The following is a 25,597-nucleotide window of genomic DNA, read 5'->3' on the forward strand; positions in this document are numbered from 1 at the left end:
GAATAGGACGACTGGTTGACCCGTTGTCAGTATAATGTGACCAGGTGGGGTGTGTTTTTAGTGCCTTTGGCAGCGTGCGTCAGTAGTTCCACTATACGATAAGTTACAACATGAATATACAAGATACACTCGAATATACCACAGTCTCCAAAAACTCGTAGGGCGTTAGAATTGTACCTGCTGCCCCTATTGCATGATCGTAAAAGGCGACTAAATTTAGGATCTTATCTTTTCTCTTCTTCCTAACCGACTTTATCTTTCCTAATGCCTCCCTTGGCACCGCCTCACTTTTGGCCTTGAGTTGAGCGTTCGCCCCTGTGAGGAAGGCTCTGGGTTCTGTCCCCTGGCCGAGACACACCAAAGTCTATAAAAGTGGTAGTTTCTGCTCCTGCTTAGCGTTCAGCATACAGGGAGTGGGACGACTGGTTCGCCCGTTGTCAGTATAATGTGACCGGGTGGGGTGTGTTGCTTGGTGTCTTCGGCGGCATGCTTCAGTGATATAGCACTATAAAAAGGGCAACAGTTCCACTATACAAGAAGACACAACACGAACATACCACAGTCTCCCAGTACACTACCCACAACATAACGCAACACGTACTGGAGCGTCTCAACATGAAGACGTAAAATCAAACAAACAAACAAACAACATTAAATAACATGGTACACACCGCATACGTGGGAGGCCGTCCTTACATGACCCTGGCCCCAAAAAATATGTGTATTTTCTTTGTTTGATCAATTAACGTCCTTTTAACAGCTATGGTCATTTTAGGACGGCCTCCCATGTATGTGTTGGGTTGCGTGTATGTTGTGCGAGGTGCGTGTGCGTTTTTTGGGAGAATACGGTGTATTCATGTTGTGTCCTCTTATATAGTGGAACTGTTGCCCTTTTTATAGTGCTATATCAATGAAGCATGCCACCGAAGACACCAAGTAACACACCCCATCCGGTCACATTATACCGACAACGGGCGAACCAGTCGTAGTCCCACTGCTTCAGTGATATAGCACTATAAAAAGGGCAACAGTTCCACTATACAAGAAGACACAACATGAATATACCGCAGCCTCCCAAAACACGCACCTCGCACAAAATACATGAAACACGCCGCATTCATGGGAGGCCGTACTTACATGACCATAGCTGTTAATAGGACGTTAATTAATCAAACAAACTATCAAAACTCCCGGTATGCTGAGCGCTAAACAGGAGCAGAACCTACCACTTTTATAGACTTTGGTGTGTCTGGGCCAGGGGACAGAACCCAAAGCCTTCCTCACAGGGGCGAACGCTCAACTCAATGCCAAAAGTGAGGCGGTGACAAGGGAGGCATTAGGAAAGATTAAAGTCGGTTAGGAAGAAGAGAGAAAAAAATTCCTAAATTTAGTCGCCTTTTACGATCATGCAATAGGGACAGCAGGTACAATTTTAACGCCCTACCTGCAGGGAAGTGTTTCCCGATATAGACTACCAAGTAATGTTCACTACAGGGACATAATAACGCCTCTAATATCTAACAGCAACATTAACGTTTCCTATTACTATTTCGTTATGGCACAAAACCTTAACAGCGACAAATTAACCTTATAAACCATAAAAACCTAAATACAACAGACACCATTATTATATTTCGTCCAGTTCTTTATGTATTGTTTAGGTTTTGTTTGTTTGTTTGATTAATTAACGTCCTATAAACAGCTATGGTCATATAAGGACGGCCTCCCATGTATGCGGTGTGTTGCGTGTATGTTGTGCGAGGTGAGTGTACTGAGAGACTGCGGTATGTTCGTGTTGTGTCTTCTTGTATAGTGGAACTGTTGCCCTTTTTATAGTGCTATATCACTGAAGCATGCCGCCGAAGACACCAAGCAACACACCCCACCCGGTCATCTTTCAAAAGGTTGAATTAAGTCTTTGTGTAATTCCTTTCAAAATATCATCGCTGGCTATTAAGACAATCATCGAAAACAATACCCATATCGTATGTTTCGGTATGTATATATGTATAAAAAACTTTTTTTTTCATGTTTGCGCAATTAGAGGCGACGAACAGCCCATGGAAATCAAGTCAATATGACGGATATTTAAACTGAACTTCACAAACAGCAAGAGCGATATCCAGCCCATTACAATTTTTGTCATACCAAACGATGTTGGACAGTTCCCATACTAATGCGACACAGTCTTCGTTGTTTTGAAAGTTGTTAGGTTGTCCTGGTAACCACCCTGCATCAAGCACCTCATCCCCAGGTCCCCGAAACAAAGGCTCCCTCGACTGCTCTATCATTAGCCGAAATCCACATATTAGGTTTTCCTAAAAGCAGAATACCTGGAGTAATTGATTCGTATTGTAGAAGTATCTATATAATCACCTTTAATATTGTATTCGTTTGAAATGAATTGCAAGATTGTAAATATCACTCCACATTTTTGGAAAGGGAGAACACTGCAAAACCAGAATAAAAAACAACAGAATCCCTGTCAAGTCAGATAAAATAATATCACTGTGAAAATTGCCAAAGAGGGCTGAAGTCATCACTTGTACACGTTTTATATTAATGATAATTTTGACATTTTTCGTTAAAATTAATTTATGTTGTAACGTTATCAATTTCAATGAAATGATGACGGCCAACATACATGTATGACAAAATACCTCTTTTTGTTAGCTCCAACTTGAGAAAAGCTTCTACCTCAGCATTGTCGATCCTCACAAGTTTGTAATTCCCACAAATGTCCTTAAATAAAAAATATCAGCATTAGCGTGCGACTATTCTTGTTTGTTAATATGCTTGGTTTAGTTAATTATAGTTATCGGCCATTTAAGGACGGGTTCTCCTGTCTGTAACGTTCCCGTGTGAATGCCTTTATATTTTTGGAGGCTGTGGTATGTTTGTGTTGTGTTTGTAATAGTGGAACACTTCCATTTTATGGTGCTAATTCACTGAAACATACAACAAAAGACACCGAGTCATTTGTTTGTTTGATTTATTAACGTCCTATTAACAGCTATGGTCATGTAAGGACGGCCTCCCATGCATGCGGTGCGCTGCGTGTTTGTTGTGCGAGGTGAGTGTACCGCGAGACTGCGGTATGTTCGTGTTGTGTCTTCTTGTATAGTGGAACTGTTGCCCTTTTTATAGTGCTATATCACTGAAGCATGCCGCCGAAGACACCAAGCAACACACCCCACCCGGTCACATTATACTGACAACGGGCGAACCAGTCGTCCCACTCCCTGTATGCTGAGCGCTAAGCAGGAGCAGAAACTACCACTTTTATAGACTTTGGTGTGTCTCGGCCAGGAGACAGAACCCAGAGCCTTCCTCACAGGGGCGAACGCTCAACTCAAGGCCAAAAGTGAGGCGGTGCCAAGGGAGGCATTAGGAAAGATAAAGTCAGTTAGGAAGAAGAGAAAAGATATGATCCTAAATTTAGTCGCCTATTACGATCATGCATTAGGGGCAGCAGGTACAATTTTAACGCCCTACCTGCAGGGCATCCAGTCAACCAGTTGTCCTATTCCTTTTAACAGGAAGAGCAGAAACTATCAAATTTATAGAATATGGGCAATTGGTGTGTTTCGGCCAGTGCAAATCCCCATAGTTAAATCTTTCTTGAAACAAGGGTCAAATGGGCCCGAATCGCTCACCTGCAATCTGGTAATCATACATGGTTCATACTTAACAAAAAGAGTAAATGAGAATTTATATCATCCCTAAGCACATTAGAGGCCTCTTTGCCATTAAAAAGAAGCCATTTAAAGATTTTAGCCTATTTGACCCCTGTGACCTTGAATGAAAGTCAAGGTCATTCATTTGAAAAAAACTTTGTAGCGCTTCATCCCAAGATGCCACAGGCCCAATATCAGGTCCCTAGGCCTCTTGGTTATTAAGAAGTCGTTTAAAGATTTTAGCCTATTCGACCAATGTGACATTGAATGAAGGTCAAGGTCATTCATTTGAACAAACTTTGTAGTCTTTGATCTCAGTATGCCACAGGCCCAATATCAGGTCTCTTGGTTATTAAGAAGTCTTTTATAGATTTTAGCTTCTTTGACCCCTGTAACCTTGAATGAAGGTCAAGGTCATTCATTTGAACAAACTTGGTAGTCCTTGATCCCAGCATGCCTCAGACCCAATATCAGGTCCCTTGGCTGTTTGGTTATTAAAAAGAAGTCGTTTTAAAGATTTAGCCTTTTTTGACCCCTGTGACCTTGAATGAAGGTCAAGGTCATTCATTTGGACAAACTTGGTAGCCCACAGGCCCAATATCACGTCTCCAGCCTGTTGGTTATTATGAAGAAGTCGTTTAAAGATTTTAGCCTTTTTGACCCCTGTGACCTTGAATGAAGGTCAAGGTCATTCATTTGAACAAACTTGGTAGTCATTGATCCCAGCATGCCACATGCCCAATATCAGGTCTCTAGCCATCTTGGTTATTAAGTAGAAGTCGTTTTAAAGATTTTAGCCTATTTGACCGCTGTTACCTTGAATGAAGGTCAAGGTCATTTATTTGAACAAACTTGGTAGCCCTTTTATCCCAGCATGTCACAGGCCCAATATCAGGTCCCAAAGCCCTCTTGGTTATTAAGAAGTCGTTTAAAGATTTTAGCTTTTTTGACCCCTGTGACCTTGAATGAAGGTCAAGGTCATTCATTTGAACAAACTTGGTAGCTCTCTATCCCCGTATGTCACAGGCCTAATATCAGGTTCCTAGGCCTCTTGGTTATTAAAAAGAAGTCGTTTAAATATTTTAGCCTATTTGACCCTCGTGACCTTGATTGAAAGTCAAGGTCATTCATTTGAACATTCTTGGTAGTCCTTCATCCCTTGTTTTGTTTGTTTGTTTGATTAGTTAACGTCCTATTAACAGCAATGATCATGTAAGGACGGCCTCCCATGTATGCGGTGTGCTGCGTGTATGTTGTGCGAGGTGCGTGTTTCTGGGGACTGCGGTATATTCATGTTGTGTCTTCTTGTATAGTGGAACTGTTGCCCTTTCTATAGTGCTGTGTCACTGGAGCATACTGCCGAAGACACCAAGCAACACACCCCACCTGGTCACATTATACTGACAACGGGCGAACCAGTCGTCCCACTCCCTTTTTGCTGAGCGCTAAGCAGGATCAGAAACTACCACTTTTATAGACTTTGGTGTGTCTCGGCCAGGGGACAGAACCCAGAGCCTTCCTCACAGGGGCGACTCTCAACTAAAGGCCAAAAGTGAGGCGGTGCCAAGGGAGGCATTAGGAAGGATAAAGTCAGTTAGGAAGAATAGAAAAGACAATATCCTAAATTTAGACGCCTTATACGATCATGCAATAGGGGGCAGCAGGTACAATTCTAACGCCCTACCTGCAGGACAGTCCTTCATCCCAGCATGTTACATGCCAAGTATCGGGTCTCTAGGTCTCTTGGTTATGAAGCAAAAGTCTTAACAAGATATTTCAGCCTATTTGACCCCTGTGACCTTGAATGAAGGTCAAGGTCATTCATTTGAACTGTTATGTATGACACTAAATACATGTAGTTATGAGATAAGGGAGATAACTCCTATAGCTTTTTTATCAATACATCCTATAAAGGTCATATCATTAATCTAGGTTATAGAACTTTCTAGAATATAATCATGTATAAACAAATATGTTTGTAAACATGTTGATTTTAAGTAGAGATCTAGAATGATCTATTTCCAGAAAGTTGTGTGTGTTTATTTGTTTACTGCTTTTAGTTAGATATTTCTAGAAGTAGAAGGTTCTCCAATATTCTTGAATTAGGGTTTAGCTATATATACTCCAGCTGTCCAAGGCTAATCAGAACTGTAATGAGACCTGTACTATGACATATCAAGAATTGTACAGCGCCATATAAGATTCTATTGGGAGAGCTATTGTGACTTTATCTGTGGATTATTACAACACTTTGTGTGGATTTATTTCATATTGCCTGGAACTTTACAAATCATCGGTGGACATTCAATTTCCTTGTGGATTTGTGATTATTGTTAATTTGAAACCTGGAAGGATCAAGGATTATACCAGGACATTCGCATACAGATAAGTAATACTTTAAATCATCGTACTACTCTTGTACCACCACCAATTACTTTAGACATTCGTAAACCATCTCTGTATAATATTGTATATATAATTAAATTGTGTTTTGAATTTAGCTGCTGGTTTCTCATTTCTGTTATTCGTTCATGTAACAGAAATTGGGGGCTCGTGTCCGGGATCGATATTCAATTTGTGAAATCTAACTTGGAAAAATTAATTAAAAAAAATCAAAATTTGTGTACAAACTTTGAGTTTACATTTGAAACCGACAGCTAGATAAACATGACTACTATGCAGGTAGAACAGTTTGTTAAAGCGCCATCCCTGGAAGTTCTTTTGCAAGTTAGTAAGAAGGATTTACTGTTATTGGGTAAACATTTAGGCCTTACTATCAAAACTAATTTGAGGAAAGCTGAAATAAGGAATGTAATTATAAGACATTTTGTTGACAATGGCAAATTTGACTCTAGTGCATTAGATAGTATAGAGGAAACAGTCACTTCAGAAATTCAAATTAGACAAATGGAACTTGAACATGAAATGAAACTAAGACAAATGGAAATAGAGAAGGAAATGAAAGAGATGGAGTTAAGAGAAAAAGAAAAAGACAAAGAAAGAGAATTAAAAGAAAAAGAGATCGAGAGAGATCATATGTTAGGACTAGAGAAGCAGAAAATTCAAGCTGAAACAGAACTTAGAATGAAAGAATTAGAACTAGCTTCTCAAGACAGTTCAAGTAATCGAACTTTTATGGGGTTTACAAGGAAACAGAGGTTTTGATGTCAGTAGAAACATTAGGTTAGTTCCTCCTTTTCAAGAGAAAGAAGTTGACAAGTATTTTCTGCATTTTGAGAAAATAGCTGATAGTATGAAATGGCCTGAAGATAAGCTTACAATGCTTCTTCAAAGTGTCTTGATTGGTAAAGCTAGAGACATTTATTCTTCTTTATCTGTAGATGAGATTTCAAATTACCAAAGTAGTCAAGAAAGCTATTTTGAAAGCTTATGAGTTAGTTCCTGAGGCTTACCGCCAGAAATTTCGAAACTCGAGAAAGAGAGATGAACAAACTCATGTAGAATTTGCCAGAGAAAAAGATCAATTATTTAATAGGTGGTGTGATTCTAAAGAAATTGATGCCGATTTTGGTAAATTGAGGCAATTATTGTTGATAGAGGAGTTTAAACGTTGTGTCCACACAAACATAAAAAACTCATTTAGATGAGAGAAAAGTTGAAACACTTAGTGAAGCAGCTACAATGGCTGATGATTACGCTCTCACCCACAAAGGCTCATTTGTTAAAAACAGTTCTCAAGACAAAAACAGTACCACAGGTACTAGTAAATTTGGTCAGCCTAGGAACCCAACCTTTAGTGGCCCTTCCAATGACAAACCAAAATTAGGTGATAAGACTAAGTCTGATTCTAAAACAGATCATAGGGCAGGTGTGTGGGGTCTGGTCCTGTTTGTCAAGCAAGAAAGTAGGACATGTTATGTCTGAATGTTTTTTTCTCTCCAGCGTAAGGAGCAAAGGCGTAAACAGTCAGTTCCTTCTGTGTTAGCTATGTCAAAGCCTAGTCAGAAACTTAGTGATATTGTGGAAGATTCTAAAGTGTCTGTTGAAATTAAGAGCTCAGAGTCTGATAGTGTCTTGGAGAAGTACTCTCCCTTCATTTCTGAAGGTTTTGTTTCACTTACTAGTGATATCACCAACTTGAAACCTGTGAAGATTTTGCGAGATACTGGGGCTTCTCATTCTTTGATATTAGATGGCGTAGTGCCTTTGTCTGAGGAGACCTCATGTGGTAGTAGTGTTTTGCTTCAAGGTGTAGAGTTAGGTTTTGTTAATGTGCCTCTCCATTCTGTTTATTTAAAGTCAGACTTGGTTACTGGGCCTGTCACTATTGGTGTTAGACCGGAACTTCCCATAGAGGGCGTGTCGCTCATTTTAGGCAATGACTTGGCTGGAGAGAAAGTTAGGGTAGATCCCTTAGTGTCCAGTATTCCAGATAAAACAGATGATGCTGAGACTATTCAACAGGAATTTCCTGGTATTTTCCCTTCTTGTGCTGTAACTCGTTCAATGAGTAAGAAGGTTTCTGATGTTGCAGTAGTTGAGGATCATTATAGTCCAGGGTTAGGTGACACTTTCTTGGCTCATGATATAGAGGATATCGGGGGCAAGTGTGATCTTTTGAGCAATCCTGTAGACTTTGATAGTGATAGAGTTGTTCCTAACAAGGGTACTTCTTTGTCTGACATGATGAGTAAATCATCTTTGTCTAGAGAGGAGCTTATAGTAGAACAGGAAAAAGATCCTGAAATCTCCTTACTGTGTAATCGGGCATTGAGTGAGGAAGAGGCGGAGAAAGTCCCGGTTTGTTACTTCCGTAGGTCAGGTGTGTTGATGCGCAAGTGGCGCCCCCTGATGTGTCTCCCGAGGAAGACTGGAAAGTTGTCAATCAAATAGTTGTCCCACCGAGGTATAGGCAAGATATTCTAAGTTTGTCTCATGACGTACTTATGGCAGGGCATCTAGGTGTGACCAAGACTTATAACAGGATCTTAGATCACTTCTTTTGGCCCAAGTTGAAACGGGATGTGGCTGATTTTTGTAGGTCTTGTCATACTTGTCAGGTGGTAGGGAAACCTAATCAGAAAATCCCTGTTGCACCTTTGCACCTCATTCCAGCATTTGAGGAAACCATTTAGTAGAGTCATTATAGACTGTGTAGGTCCTCTACCCAAAACTAAGTCTGGGAATGAGTATCTTTTAACTATTATGTGTGCTTCCACACGCTTTCCTGAAGCCATTCCACTCAGAAATATTAAGGCCCCTAACATAGTCAAGGCTTTGGTTAAATTCTTTACATTGGTTGGTCTTCCAAAAGCTGTCCAATCGGACCAAGGTTCGAATTTCATGTCTGGTATTTTTCAACAAGTCATGTACCAGCTCCAGATCAAGCAGTATAAGTCTAGTGCTTATCATCCAGAGTCTCAGGGTGCTTTAGAACGTTTTCATCAGACATTAAAGAATATGATGAGATCTTATTGTTTTGAAAACAAAAGAGATTGGGACGAAGGTATACACATGTTGTTGTTTGGCGTTAGAGAATCTGTACAAGAATCTCTTGGCTTCAGTCCCTTTGAACTTGTGTTTGGACATACTGTACGTGGTCCTTTGAAAATTTTGAAAGACAAAATTTTGGACGAAGATTCTAAAGTGAATCTCTTAGAGTATGTGTCTAACTTTAAGCAAAGGTTGACAAGGGCATGTGAACTGGCAAAAGAAAATTTGGCCGTTACTCAAACCAAAATGAAAACATGGTATGATAAAGATGCCCGTGCAAGAAGTTTTGATCCAGGTGGCAAAATTTTGGCTCTATTACCAATACCGGGTCAGCCTTTGCAAGCTAGATATTTTGGACCTTATGTTGTTGAGAAAAAGGTCGATGATGTTAACTACATTGTACAAACTCCAGGGAGGCGCAAGAAAACTCAATTATGTCATGTTAATATGCTTAAGAAATATGTAGATAGAGAAGAGAGCAAGACCTCTCAATCTATTGCTACTTTGGCCTCTGTACCATCACAAAGTGAAAGTACAGCTGATATTTGTAAATTAGACTTAGATGGTGGTGTACAAGATGTAGGTTTAGACTGTGGTGTTAAGTTACGGAATTCAGATGTGCTCGCGAACTTGGACAAGAAACTGTGTCATCTATCAGAAAAGGAACGCAATGAACTGAAAGATTTGATACTTGAGTTTAAATACACCAGATACACCAGGCAAAACAGATGCTATCTACCATGACGTGGATGTAGGCGATGCGCCACCTGTGAAGCAACATCCTTACCGTGTCAATCCTTTGAAAGAAGAACATTTAAAGAAAGAAATTCAATACATGTTGGACAATGATATTATTGAACCAAGCAAAAGTGAATGGAGCTCTTCATGTGTTCTGGTACCAAAGCCAGACAAGACATACCGGTTCTGTACTGACTTCAGAAAAGTAAACTCTGTCAGTAAAACAAAATCTAATCCAATTCCAAGGATTGACTCGTGTATTGACAAATTTGGCAAAGCCAAGTACGTAAGCAAGTTTGACCTGTTGAAACGATATTGGCAGGTGTCATTAACAGAAAGAGCTAAAGAAGTGTCGGCATTTGTAACCTCGCAAGGTTTGTACCAGTACAAAGTAATGCCATTTGGTATGAAGAATGGCCCGGCAACATTTCAACGTCTTCTTAACAGCGTGATATCAGACCTGGAAGGCTGTGATGGATACATTGATGACGTCATCAACTACCACGACACGTGGGAAGACCATCTACGCGGGATTCGGGAGTTCTTCGAAAGACTCACTACCATGAAATTGACTGTAAACTTATTGAAATGTGAATTTTGTCATGCAACTGTTGAAAAATTTTAGGCCAATGTTGTAGGACAGGAGCAGGTTAATCTTGTACATCAAGAAAGTACAATCTTGACATCAAACATATCAAATTTGGGAAAGACAATATTCTAGCTGATGCTTTATCAAGGATTTAAATATGACTTAATATGTCAAAAAAAGTTTCCTTTTCAAGAAAACTTTCAGGATTTTTCTTTAAGGAGGGGTGTTTACTTTCTTTCTTTGTATGACACTAAATACATGTAGTTATGAGATAAGGGAGATAACTCATATAGCTTTTTTTATAAATACATCCTATAAAGGTCATATAATTAATCTAGGTTATAGAACTTTCTAGAATATAATCATGTATAAACAAATATGTTTGTAAACATGTTGATTTTAAGTAGAGATCTAGAATGATCTATTTCCAGAAAGTTATGTGTGTTTATTTGTTTACTGCTTTTAGTTAGATATTTCTAGAAGTAGAAGGTTCTCCAATATTCTTGAATTAGGGTTTAGCTATATATGCTCCAGCTGTCCAAGGCTAATCAGAACTGTAATGAGACCTGTAATATGACATATCAAGAATTGTACAGCGCCATATAAGATTCTATTGGGAGAGCTATTGTGACTTTATCTGTGGATTATTACAACACTTTGTGTGGATTTATTCATATTGCCTGGAACTTTACAAATCATCGGTGGACATTCAATTTCCTTGTGGATTTGTGATTATTGTTAATTTGAAACCTGGAAGGATCAAGGATTATACCAGGACATTCGCATACAGATAAGTAATACTTTAAATCATCGTACTACTCTTGTACCACCACCAATTACTTTCGACATTGTAAACTTTGTTTGTTTGTTTGATTAATTAACGTCCTATTAACAGCTAAGGTCATGTAAGGACGGCCTCCCATGTATGCGGTGTATTGTGTGTATGTTGTGCGAGGTGCATGTTTCGGGAGACTGCGGTATATTCATGTTGTGTCTTCTTGTATAGTGGAACTTTTGCCCTTTTTATAGTGCTATATCACTGGAGCATGCCGCCGAAGACACCAAGCAACACACCCCACCCGGTCACATTATACTGACAACGGGCGATCCAGTCGTCCCACTCCCTTTTTGCTGAGCGCTAAGCAGGAGCAGAAACTACCACTTTTATAGACTTTGGTGTGTCTCGGCCAGGGGACAGAACCCAGAGCCTTCCTCACAGGGGCGAACGCTAAACTCAAGGCCAAAAGTGAGGCGGTGCCAAGGGAGGCATTAGGAAAGATAAAGTCAGTTAGGAAGAATAGAAAAGATAAGATCCTAAATTTAGTCGCCTTTTACGATCATGCAATAGGGGCAGCAGGTACAATTCTAACGCCCTACCTGCAGGGCCAACATTGTAAACCATCTCTGTATAATATTGTATATATAATTAAATTGTGTTTTGAATTTAGCTGCTGGTTTCTCATTTCTGTTATTCGTTCATGTAACAGAACAAACTTGGTAGCCCTTCATTCCAGCATGTCATAGGCCCAATTTCAGGTCTCTAGGCCTCTTGGTTATTTAGAAGAAGTCTGTTAAAGATTTTCACCTATTTGGCCCCTGTGACCTTGAATGATGGTCAAAGTAATTCATTTGAACAAACTTGGTAGCCCTTCATCCCAGCATGCTATAAGTCAAATTTCAGGACTCTAGGTCTCCAAGTTTTGGAGAAGAAGTTGTTTAAATGGACGACGGATGCTGCACCATAGCATAAGGACGTTACACTTAATAAACCAAACCAAACTATTATGGGTATTGTAAGAGTTTCACATAGAATTCAATCATCACATGTTTATCTGACATTATATATTAGTACAGGTAATACCTGAACACTAATCAGCATGTTTATTTAGAAAAGATTAAGAGTTTACATGGAACATATGAATAATCCCAGAATGATGATAATAGCTCGTCTGAAAAAACGTTACTAATACAAGAATATACTGCAGTCTCCCAAAACATCCACCAATCACTTCGTACAAACGTGAAAGTATGATAGTTTGTTATTATAGTTACATGTGCCATACTTCCATATTATCAAGTAGAGCTTTTGATATTTCATTCTACATAAAAATTACAGAACTGTCAAAAAATAATGGACAGCATAGTGAAATAAGTGTATACGATTACGGTCAGACCAAGTTGTGATTCAATTCACATATTAACAGTGAAGTGATTTCTGCAAGTATGTGTCTATCTAAACATACATAAAGCATTTTAATAAGAATTTTATAATGTATAAATTCTGTATTGTAATTAATGTTTAAAATGCACCATACATTTTTGTCTGCCCATTAGAAGAATGAATTTCACCACTAAAATGATCAAACCTGATGGTTTTCAATATATTACTGAACCAATCTGATTAAAATACGGATCCTTATTATCACTACGTTTGAAATGAGGATCTAACAACATTCCATTAGGGGTCACGTCAGGATGACCTTTGGAAATGACCAATCAAATTGGCACTGCCAGAATCTTGACTGGGGACGAACTAGTTTGAAAAAGCTGTTCGAATTATTTTCGTGCACGTAGTCATCTCGCCCAAAGTGCATAACGATGCTTAATGTATATGCTTACTGGGACGAAATAGCGTTATCAATTGACGTTGAAATATGTAGAAAATGTATTTGATCTGGAGTACACGTGGTAAAAGGTCATCCGAACGTGACCCCATATGGGATATTGTCAGACGGTTCAAATTAAGAAAATCACTGACTGACTTCATTAGCCGGATGGGTACATGAGCCAATATATAGTGTTTACATGTCTTTGTTTCATTCTGTATCAGAACTCATGTGACAGATAAGGCTTACAGGTCACTTGTTTAAGGTTTTAGACCCTGTTAAAACTAGTGCTATGTTGTATGCCTATATATCACTTCTCTTGTTTAAGATACATACCTTGCTCAAGACAAACATGACCATCATTCTTGATGTCGATGCAAACTTGAGTTTCTGAACAAATGTCGCAGGTTAAAACGTCCTCCTGGAATGAGTAAAATATACTTTATGAAGGGATTTCGGGCTCTCAACCTTATTATCTACATTAATTATTTAAAACAGACCTCTTTCATGAATATTAGAAAATTAAATGTGTTCAAAAAATAACAAAAGGGCTCCAGGGGCTTGTGTCATGGACCAATAAATGTTATTTATGATCAGCAGATGTGTAAGACAGGGTTCCTTTTTATCCAAAATTGTATCAATATTAATGTTTTATTTGCATATAAAAGTAACATGTGCCTGTATTAATGTTACATGTGTCAGAATTGGGCAAATATTGACACGCTAATTTTTCTGCAATAGTTATTGAAAACCGTCTGGTTTGATGAATTAAGCTGTGAAAATCAAACAAATGGACAGACAGACAAGTATCCTACCTTATGAACATTAGTTACAACACAGAACTGATGCACTGTAAAATTCTTGTTTTTTTTTGGGTTTTTTTATCTTAAGTATGTTAAAGATGCTCCACCACTGACAAATGGTATTTTTTCACCATCAAAAACAGGAGCAGACGAATTAGCATTTTTCTTCAGTTACAAAAGTTACTTACTTTACACCATTACCACCATTGAAAAGTTTGAGGTACTAATTTTACTTCAAGTTAAAAATATGAAAAATAATTAATTGCATCCCGTAAAAAATCCGTTGCACTATATCCTATATGGAATGAAGTAATGATTGTGCATGCACCACAGGCGAAATAAATTACTTTATGTTATTTTTCTGTTAATTAGGCATATCTATACACGATTAAACACCAATTATTGTTCAAATGATGAATATCATTTGTGCTCTGTCGGCGGTGGAGCATCTTTAAGATGGAAACGTACAGAAATCGCTTTATCACAACTGTAAAATGTGAAATGAAATTGTAGGCAACTACTTAGCTTCGTCGTCTAACCGTATGTACTCATTTCACTGTACTGTAGATGATGTAATTTTTCTGCCCTTATTTTTACTTGTAAAGGTCAACCCTGTGCATTTTAAGTATAATATTGGTGATTTGATGGTAAGGCCTCTCATGTACGCGGTTTGTAGCGTTTATGAAGTGCGCGGTGCATGTTTTAGGAGACTGGTAGAACTGTTGCCATTTTTATTATGTTAATTTATACACCCACTAAGTTACTATACTGACAGCAGGCAAACTAGTCGTCCCATTACCAGTATGCTGAGACCGCTAAGCAGGAATAGAAATATATGAAAATTCCCTTCAGTGCTTCCTGAGATATACAATGTAGCGATAACAAACTACAGCTTTCAAAATCCAGGATCTTTCGGCCATGCTGTACACTGATCAGTCCCTAGAATTGGCGCCATTTTTATTATGTTATTTTATACACCCCAATAAGTAACATTAAACTGACAACATGCGAACCAGTCGTCCCATTCCCTGTATGCTGCGACTGCTAAGCAGGAACAGAAACAAATGAAAAATTCCTTCAGTGCTTCCTGAGATATACAATGTAGCGGTAACAAACTACAGCTATCAAAATCCAGGATATTTCGGCCATGCTGTACACCGATCAGTCCCAGAATACGATATTCATAACTAGGGTCGTATGGAAATATGCTTGTTGAATTTAAGACGGATCCCTTCAGTACTTCTGAGAAATAGCGGTAACAAGAATTGTTAACGGACGGAAGGATGGCGGACCATAAACGAAAAACAATTTGAATTATATCTAAAAGACTCTTTTATATGTTCTCAGAATAGCAACATACATGTATGCTACATCTTTTTTTTTTCGTTTTAGCCATTTTTGCCGGATTTAACCCATTATAGAACTATATGGTAATAAAGTTTTTAGCGAAAATGTTGCCCTTTCTCAATCCTAAAGAAAATTGATGATTCTTCTCTGTTTCGTCTTGTATGAATATTTGTTGTTTTTCGATATTTAAGGGTAAACAAGAGTATCGATTTACCTAGATATTACAAATACGGTATGCACAACTAAGGTCCTAGGGGATCCTGCACATGAAATTTGAGTCGGATCCATTTGGTACTTTCAGAGAAATATCGGTAACAAACTTAAATTATCAAAATCCAAGATATCAGACTGTCGGCCATCTTGCTGACCGATCAGTCCAAAATGCATTATGCACAACTAGGGCCAAAGAGGAACCTAGGTACGAAAAAAAGATCCCTTCAGTACTATCCGACAAATAGTGGTAAATAACTTCAACAATCTGTTTGAAATACAGATCCTTATAACCATTCCATTCAATAGATCCAACGTTGTGATAATAAGGATATGTATTTGAATCAGAATTAAATCGGGGGTTAAACTATGGCTAGAGGTGCGCTAATCTTTACGCTCAGATCAGTTAAATTACGGTAAAGTACGCTTGTATAGGCTAAGCTACTCTGAGGAACTTAAGTCTCCTAATACGTTATATTACGCTATTCCTAGCGCAACTATGTCCAGGCCTTAAGAGATCATTATAAATATGTTTTACAGTATACACTTATGATTGTATTTCGCCTTAACATTAGTATCTAAGTTAGCTCAGCCTTTTGTTTACACATGAACGCTTGGCAAGACTGTAGACACGTACGCATGAAATATGCAACGTGTTACTCAGAATCAACTCCAATGACATTTATTACCATTTACACGAGTATTGATACGACAGTATACTTAACAGCTTTGTATATTCAGTTCGATTATGTATCATGTTAATTTAATAGCTAATACACAATCGACGAACCACCCAGGTAAGTGACATTCTGGTATCGCTGAAATATTTTTGCTATTATGACCTCACATTTGCACAAGAATTACTTTTAATTTTGTCAAAAATAATACGAAAACATTGTCGCATCAGAATAAAGATAAATTATTAATCAGCTATCCGGAGACGGAAACATAAATCCGTTTTACCATGTAATGAATTATATGTGTGTCCTGTTTGCCAATTATTATAAATTACCCAAGACCATTCTCGTCTGGCATATGTTCCAACTAAATACCTGACACGTGTTTAATCGACATTCCTTAAAAACAAGAGGCCCATGGGCCTTAACGGTCGTCTGATTCATGGCACAAAACAACAAAGTCACAGTATAAAGTAGTGGTTAACAATTAATATAAACAATACAGGAACTCCTTAGTTGAATGTGTAAGTTTCTGAAATAGGTAAATGTCATTTGTTGAACAAACTTGGTAGCCCTTCATCCATATACGGTATGGTTGTAACCCATTCAAGGATTAATATAAGGAGTCCGATTTTAAAGCCAAATTTCAGCAAAGCTCCCATTTTGGACCTCCGCCGTACTATCCCCATGGGTCTTAGCTCGGTCCTTTATAAAATATGATTGTCCTCACCTAAAGTTCCCCCTTCTGAATCAATTAAAACCCACATAGACCAATTTTCATTGAGATATCGGAGACTGAATCGAACACAGGAAGTGGGCCAGCGGCCATCTTGGAATACCAAAATATTTACGAAAATGTTTGCATGTTATTCGGCATCAATTAAAACCCTTATAGACCAATTTCCATTGAGATCAGAGACTGAAACTTTAAAACAGGAAGTGGGCCAGCGGCCATCTTGGAATACCAAAATCTTTACGAAAATGTTTGAATGTTGTTCGGCATCAATGTAAATTATGTAGCGTAGCGTGGATAATTAATTTTGTGTGATCTATGTTCATAGTTTTTTATGATTGTTGACTTTAGGCAACTCGAGTTATTTCCCTTGCTCCAGGGGAGATTTAAACCGTTGAACTATATAGAGTAATCTCCCCTGAGCAAGCTATAATTAGAACTCGCACTACTCGCACTAAGACAAAGAAGCGTCCTGTTTTTCAGAAAAGATTTTTGGTAATTTTAAGAAGTTTACTGAAGCAGTTTTGACCATCGAATGGTTTAATTCTTGAAGAAAACACCAGCTTGACAGCAGAAGTGATTGTCTGGACGCTCACGACCTTTAAAGGGTTCGTAATTTGATGATTTGTTCTGGGGTTTCATAATTCCTTTGTTCTGGACGGTGCGCGCCATCTTGTTTGTTTACAAACATAAACATTTGGTTATAAATTACGTCTTATTTATCTCGTCCAAACCTGTTTTTACGATCAGGATGTGTGACAATTATCATATTGTACTACTGGACATAGCTACATCAGACGTCTAGGCGAACATATGCACCATAATCCTGAGGATAGTAATTTAAGACTCGGTGAGGAGTTCGATGTTGTGATTCGGGCTAAGGGAGGTCTTAACATTCGAAAACTTCTGCGCGATTCTGCTTCTTTGTTGACATTTTCCTTACCAACTGGGGTGCGTTCCATGGTATTTTTACAACTAGGCGGTAACGATTTATGCGATGACAGACTTTCAACCCAAAAACTGTGCCTTGATCTAGTGTCCGTCGCGGAATATCTCCGCCATGGGATAGGATTTGATCATGTGATTATTGGGCAGCTCCTCCGTCGTCAGCCTTGGGCGACTTCGCCTCACTATAATGACAGGGTGCATGACCTCAACAACCAGTTAGAATCATGGGCTAGTGATCATTCCTCGTCAGGCATTTCATTCTGGCACCATCGTGGTTTCTGGGATCCAGCATTGTCACACCTCGACCCCCGGGATGGCGTCCATTTGGTGTATAGGGATGATGGACACAGGACAATGCGTAAATATTTGCGCAGTATCAGGAGTGCTATTCTGCATTTTAAATGAACACTCGCCTTATGATTTTCTAGTGGGTTTCCACAATATAGATATGCCAGTATTAACTAATTTAACTATCATTGATTAGTTATTTTTTATGTATATTGGTATAGTAAATGTTATACATCTATATTAGTTATAACAGTATAGCCTATGCTAACATTATTAGTACTGAATACTAAACCACCTACACATTCTGTCCGATATTTCCTTATAAACATTTACACCTGCGTAGTTTAACATTATTAACCATCCGAGAAAATATGTAAAAAAAAAAAAAAAAAAAAAAAAAAAATCACACTTGGAGGATATGTACAGTATAGTAGGTGGTTTGTGTATGACGAATTGTCCTTGTTCTACTATCATAATTGATAATATTGTATGTGCATTTTTGTACCCCTGCGTCACAAGTCAAATTTTACCAAATTATTAACTAATAATAGTTATAACTGTACATATATGTCCCATTTGATATTTTTATTTACCAGGGCTTTTTCTGGGGCATTGGGCAGATGTTTGGCCCCATTCCCAATGAAATTTAGGCTGTAATTTTCCCAGTATATTGTTGTTTTTCCCAATAGGAAATATCTTAGAACAGTGGTAGAGTCCATTATGTTCAATCGAGCGTGACCAAATTTATAAAGATTTTCATAATTTAAAACATTCTTTAATTTTTTTTTTTTTTTTTTTTTCTAATAAGATGAATATGATTGACTTAAATCACACAGGGAGTGCACGATTTTGAGGAACAAATATCTAGTTTCTTTCACTGAAGAACAATTCAGAGGCCTATTATATGTATATTTGATATGCCAACAAATTTTTCCCAAATTCTTTCCGGAGCTTTTTCCCAATTTACCTATTTAAAGCCCTGGTTACTTATACAGTATTAAGTAACAATTTGACAACTACCAATACATTAATTTATTATCTGATTTCCTATATTTTTTTTTTTTTTTTTTTTTTTTTTTCTCCAACTTCTTACTAGATTATTTCCTGCCGAGGTAACCTCTAATAGATGATTATCCAGGCATGGTTAAATATTACGAAACTTTTAGTGCAGTCATGTTCTGAATTAGAATAGCTGTATTTCAATTTGGAGTTACACTCAGAGGGAGTGTTTCATTTGAATTTACACTCAGAGGGAGTGTGTTATTGCATTAACACTCAGAGGGAGTGTTTTATTTGAATTTACACTCAAAGGGAGTGTGTTTTTTATTTTATTTACACTCATAGGGAGTGTGTACTTGGATTTTACACTCAGAGGGAGTGTGTTATTGTAATTTACACTCGGAGGGAGTGTATTATTTACCTTTACACTCAGAGGGAGTGTTTAATTTGTATTTACACTCAGAGGGAGTGTGTTATTAGAATTTACACTCAGAGGGAGTGTGTTATTAGAATTTACACTCAGAGGGAGTGTGTTATTAGAATTTACACTCAGAGGGAGTGTATTATTTGTATTTACACTCAGAGGGAGTGTGTTATTTGTATTTACACTCAGAGGGAGTGTGTTATTTGTATTTACACTCAGAGGGAGTGTGTTATTAGAATTTACACTCAGAGGGAGTTGTATTGTATTTACACTCAGAGGAGTGTGTTATTTACACTCAGAGAGGGAGTGTGTTATTTGAATTTACTCTAAGAATCTAAGATGGAATGTATTAATTTAATTTACACTCTGAGGGAGTCTGTTATTCTGATTTACACTCTGGGGGCAGGGAGTGTGTTTTTTAAATTACACTCAGAGGGAGTGTAGGACTTGTGATTTCTAGTATTAAATACTTTGTGGTGTGTAATATTAATGCTAGACACATTTTGTATTGAATGTAGATCACAATTCTACTATGGAGGTACACAATAATGTAAGATTCCATTGGCTTGATCACCTAATTAAATATGTGTACCTCATTTCTCACAGGACAACAGTATGTCGGCCCCAAAGAAGAGACGTACAGCTCAAAAGGCACCATCTCAGGCTCCTCAGGTAGATTTGGATTATTCCAAACTGGCAGCTGAGATTCTCCGTCAGCAGTCTGCAGCAGTTCCTGTGACAGAGACCATAGCTACCCCAGCTGGTACCACATCTCCTTCATCCTCTGCCTCATCAGTCAGAAGTCAACTAGAGTCCTCGGCACATCCAGTGGCCTCGAGCTCTAGCATTCCATCCACAGAGTCCGGTCAGCAGACCGATCCACAACCAAGTCGACCTCTCGTGGATTCTGGGATTACATCCATGTTGGACCAGGTCTTTGGAGGTGAGTCTTCAGACAAAGTTGAACCCCTTCCGTTAAGATTGACGGATGGTATTCCTCTTGGAGCCACTGTTTCACAGAGGATTAAGCAGAAAATATGGGATGAAGAGTTTATAGACTTTTCGTGCCTTCTGCCCTCTCATTCGGATGAGCCATTCTCTATTGAGTTTGCCCCTGGGGTTGTAAAGGTGCAGCAGCAAGCCAAAGGGACGCCTCCTTTATCGTTACACCGGTGGACATCGTGTTTCCTAGTATTTATGGCTATATACATTGAGAAGAAACCTCAGGAGGTTCAACATTTACTCAAATATGCTGCTAGTGTGCGTGACCTCCAGCAACACTATGGGGATTCTGCTTGGCGGTCCTATGACCAGTCCTTCAGAAAATTGAGACAATCTCATTTGATCCCTTGGCAACGTCCAGTTGATGAACTTTGGGAGCGGGCAAAGCATGCGAAGGCTTCAACTTCCCAGTACCCGACGTATCAGAAACAGAAGGCCAACACGGGAGGGAAAAGGTCAAATCAGCCTTTTCGGAAGAAGTTCTGTTTCGCCTTCAACAATGGCGAAAACTGTTCTATGCAGCCATGCAAATATAGACATGTCTGTCGAACTTGTGAGGGATCACATGGACGACACCAGTGTCAGAAGTCTGGAAAATCTGGGCAGCAACGCGCCGGCAGAAAGCCTCGTCAAAACTCCAACCAAGCCAACCCCAGTCGATAGTGGCAAGTTACAACATTGGTTGTTAGGTTATGATACAGAGTTGTCATCATATCTTGTTGCAGGGTTTCGGGATGATTTTAGACTGGGCTGTAGTGTGACACCTAATTTGTCAATAGCAAAAAATCATAAATCTGTTTTGCTTCAACCTGACACAGTTACAGCTAAGTTACACCATGAGCTAGCCTTAGGTAGGATAGTAGGACCATTTTTGTCACCCCCCTTACCCAATTTTGTATGCTCTCCCCTTGGCTTGGTACCAAAGAGTACTCCAGGGAAATACCGTCTTATTCACGACCTGTCATTTCCAAAGGATGCATCTGTTAATTCAGGCATACCTAAATATTTATCTCAAGTCCAGTATGACAATATTGAGACGATTATTTCCTTAGTGAAAGCTCATGGTCATGGGGCTCTCATGGCGAAGTCTGATATTGAGGAGGCATTTAGGATTATTCCTATTCATCCAGATGATCACCATCTCTTGGGTTTCACATGGGAGGACTCATATTATTATGATAGATGTCTCCCTATGGGTGCTAGCAGTTCTTGCCGCATTTTTGAATCTTTTAGCACATCACTTCAATGGATCATGGTTGAGAAGTTTCGCGCAGGGGGTATGTCGCATATGGTGGATGATTTCTTCTTTATTGGCCCTCATGAGTCTGTGAACTGTTACGCAGATTTGAACAATTTTAAGTCGTTATGTCAGGTATTGGGATCCCACTCAAAGCAGATAAAACTATAGCCCCCACCACCTACTTAACTATTTATGGCATCGAAGTCGATTCTGTGGCGATGGAGTGTCGATTACCACAGGAGAAAATTGACAAGATTGTTCAGCTACTCACTGCATATTCCAATTGTAAGAAAATAACTCTTAAGGAAATGCAGTCTTTACTAGGCTTGTTAAATTTTGCTTGTCTTATCATCTGTCCGGGCCGTACGTTTCTTCGTCGGTTATATGATTTGACGTGTAACGTATCAAAACCCCATCACTCGATTCGCTTATCCAACGAAGCCCGCTCAGATTTGCGGATGTGGTTAGAGTTTATTCACAACTTTAATGGCAAATCAGTTTTTCTGAATGATGAGTGGTTTTCCTCTGACCGTCTTGCATTATACACTGACGCTTCAGGAAAAATTGGCTTCGCTGCAGTTCTTGGCTCAAAGTGGTTTGCTTTACGTTGGACGCCTCAGTTGGCTCCACTGCAAATTGCAATAAAAGAATTGTTCTAGCTATCGAGGTGTGGGGTCATCTTTTCAGGAACCACAAAGTGTTGTTCTTTTCTGATAATGATGCAGTGGTCAATATCATTAACAAGCAAACATGTAAAGACAAACAGTTGATGATACTTGTTAGAAGGTTGGTTTTGTCAGCTCTGAAACATAACATATTGTTTCGCGCTAAGCATATCCCAGGAAAGCACAATGTAATAGCTGATGGTTTGTCTCGTTTTCAGTTTCAGACTGTGTTCAAGAAAGCACCATGGCTGGACAAAACACAGACCGAGCTGCCACCTGTCTTACTACAGATTTGACGCCTGCAGCTATCTGTCTGTTGCAAGCGTCACTTAGCAATTCTTCCAGGCTGGCGTATCGTCGTTCTTGGCATCTTTTCCTGGAATTTCAACAATCAACCATACACCTTCCAGCACCAATTACTCTTCTGTGTAACTTCATTGGTGAACTTTTCCTGCGGGGTTATAGTCCTGCATCTATCGCTTCTCATGTGTCAGCTATAAGTTATGTTCATAAGCTGTTGAACTACCACGATAACTCCCATTCATTCATGGTGAGGAAGTTACTGCGTGGGACCCAAATGAACCAGGCTCCCGACACCCGGTTGCCAATAACAAAGTCTATCTTACTGAGGCTTTTAGATGCCATTCAACACACCGTTCCCTCCTTTTGTGACAGAATTATGTTAAAAGCTTTATTCCTGACAGCTTTCCACGCTTTCATGCGTCTTGGAGAACTAGTACCACGTTCTGGGAAAGAGTCTCATAAAGTTCTTCAGCGGCCAGATGTGTCTTTGTCTCCAAATGTCAGTGTATCTTTTACGCTGCGACATTTTAAGACCAATAAGGACAGTAGCCCCATTGTTATTTCTATACAGGCGAATCCAGCATCTTCCGCTTGTGCTGTTGCTGCTTTACACGAGTATATGCGTGTGTTCACGCACACAGCAGGTCCCCTGTTTCAGTTCCAAAGCAGTAGGCCTGTTACTTATGCCTTTGTGTCTCACCAGCTCAAATTGGCTATCCAGTTCGCAGGATTAAATCCTGCTGAGTATAAAGGCCATAGCTTTCGCATTGGGGCTGCTACAGAGGCTGCTAACTTAGGGTTTTCTGAACATGCTATTCAGAAAATGGGCCGCTGGAACTCTGACGCAGTCCGTCGTTATGTTTGGTTGAAGTCATTTGTGTTGTAACTAGGCATGTATGTATCTCAGGTCAGCATTTGGCTGCTGAGTTCATATTGCTTATATGTTTCTAATAGTTCCATTGATGCTCACAATCAACTGTTCAATTATCATACTTATTCTGTTTGTGATAAGTTATCATAGTTGGTTTATATATTTGTTACCTTTACATGGTGCTACTTGTAGTTATATTTGTTCTATCAGGATAATTTTCACTCAGGTCAGCATTTGGCTGCTGAGGTTTATTATTCCTATACAAATGTTATGCTGTCTCATAAGCTATTGATAATTTGTGCCAACTTGTTTGTGTGTTTTATATTTTGTAGAATTTTTTATATGTCTTTCCTTGGTCTGCATATAATTTTGGCTCCTAGATTTATGATTTTATATATTATAGTTTCATTGTCCTGTGTAGAGCCAGGTCAGCATTTGGCTGCTGGTTTAATCATGGTTGAACTCTTCCTACTTTTATCAGTTATCAGTATATATGTGTCCAAATTAATCTAGCTCGCTTGTTAAGATGATTCGTATTGTGATATGCTTGGTTTTTACTCAGGTCAGCATTTGGCTGCTGGGTTTGTTCCAAGTTATAAAGATTCAACTGTAATTGCATATATTATATGTAATTATAAATGTTCGACCATTTCTTAACCTCGCTCATTTGTGAGAATGTGTTGTAATGTTACAATTCTTATTTCAATTTATCCTATCTTTATATGAGGTTAATTTCAAAATATAACGTCATTGGTACTCTCCCTGTCTCAAGTGTGTATCTGGTTAGATTACAGGACAGATGATCTTATCTAGTTTAGTATTATCCACTTTCCTTTATTTTTCTGGCTGCGCTTTTGGGTGGCTTTTTTGTGGCCTTTTTTGGTTCGCCACCTTTTTTATAGATGCTATTTTTTATGTTCATAATTGAGTTTATATTATGTAATGTTTTGTAACACAAGTTTGTGTTAATTGTTCAGTTATCCAGTTGTTCTGGATATGCTAGTCAATTAATAAATTGACAATCATTCTCAATTATGGTTTCTGTTATATATTTCATTACATATCACATCTGTAAAAAACGGAGCTTCAGCAGCAGCCAGTAAAATAATGAGTATATTTTTGCGAAGTTAGAGCATAGCGAACACAAATGTAAATTATGTAGCGTAGCGTGGATAATTATTTTGTGTGTGATCTATGTTCATAGTTTTTTTTTTATGATTGTTGACTTTAGGCAACTCGAGTTATTTCCCTTGCTCCAGGGGAGATTTAAACCGTTGAACTATATAGAGTAATCTCCCCTGAGCAAGCTATAATTAGAACTCGCACTACTCGCACTAAGACAAAGAAGCGTCCTGTTTTTCAGAAAAGATTTTTGGTACCCACCCACCTCTCCCTTATTTTTATGTCGATTTATTTGCAAAAATACTGTTTACGTTGTTGAGTGGCTCTGGCCGTAATTTGTGTAAGGCCTTTTTTGGTTCGCCACCTTTTTTATAGATGCTATTTTTTATGTTCATAATTGAGTTTATATTATGTAATGTTTTGTAACACAAGTTTGTGTTAATTGTTCAGTTATCCAGTTGTTCTGGATATGCTAGTCAATTAATAAATTGACAATCATTCTCAATTATGGTTTTCTGTTATATATTTCATTACATATCACATCTGTAAAATTTGGGGCCCGACCCCTCAAACCCCTAAATAAAGTCAGACAAGGCTCATTTATATTAAATATGTTTGTACCTTCCCCAATGATGTTTAACACCAACATATAGATGACAATCCATCCGCAAATGTTGAATAGGAGGAGTAACACTTACTTTGAGTTGTTTGAATTAATTAACGTCTTGATCAAAAACAAGCTGACTAGGTCTATGTAAGTGACGGGCCTTACCATGTATGTGGTGTGTTGCAGTTGTTTGTTGTGCAGATAAGAGTGCGTGTTTTGCGAGCTCGAAATTTGCGGGTATTATTCATGTTGTGTATCTCGTCGATGTATTAGTAGAAGCATGTTGGCCCGTTT

The 25,597-nt window shown here is 38.6% G+C and overlaps 1 protein-coding gene across 1 annotated transcript; it reads left to right on the forward strand.

The window, feature by feature from the left end:
• The first annotated feature begins 17,112 nt into the window (after window positions 1-17,112).
• LOC138306983 (integrase/recombinase xerD homolog) lies at window positions 17,113-25,201 on the forward strand. Its single transcript, XM_069247590.1, has 3 exons — window positions 17,113-17,442; window positions 20,100-20,436; window positions 22,619-25,201. The coding sequence occupies exons 2-3, from the start codon at window positions 20,109-20,111 to the stop codon at window positions 23,587-23,589; spliced, it is 1,299 nt and encodes a 432-aa protein (XP_069103691.1). The 5' UTR covers window positions 17,113-17,442; window positions 20,100-20,108; the 3' UTR covers window positions 23,590-25,201.
• The last annotated feature ends 396 nt before the right edge of the window (window positions 25,202-25,597 follow it).

The sequence above is a fragment of the Argopecten irradians genome, chromosome 14, assembly GCF_041381155.1.
Source record: "Argopecten irradians isolate NY chromosome 14, Ai_NY, whole genome shotgun sequence".
NCBI lineage: Eukaryota > Metazoa > Mollusca > Bivalvia > Pectinida > Pectinidae > Argopecten > Argopecten irradians.

Excerpts from the sequence above, each read along its gene's own strand:
- LOC138306983 (XM_069247590.1), top strand. The coding sequence starts at position 20,109 with ATGTCGGCCCCAAAGAAGAGACGTACAGCTCAAAAGGCACCATCTCAG. Across the intron at positions 20,437-22,618 it reads GTTGGACCAGGTCTTTGGAG|TTTCAGACTGTGTTCAAGAA; the intron begins GTGAGTCTTCAG and ends TCTCGTTTTCAG.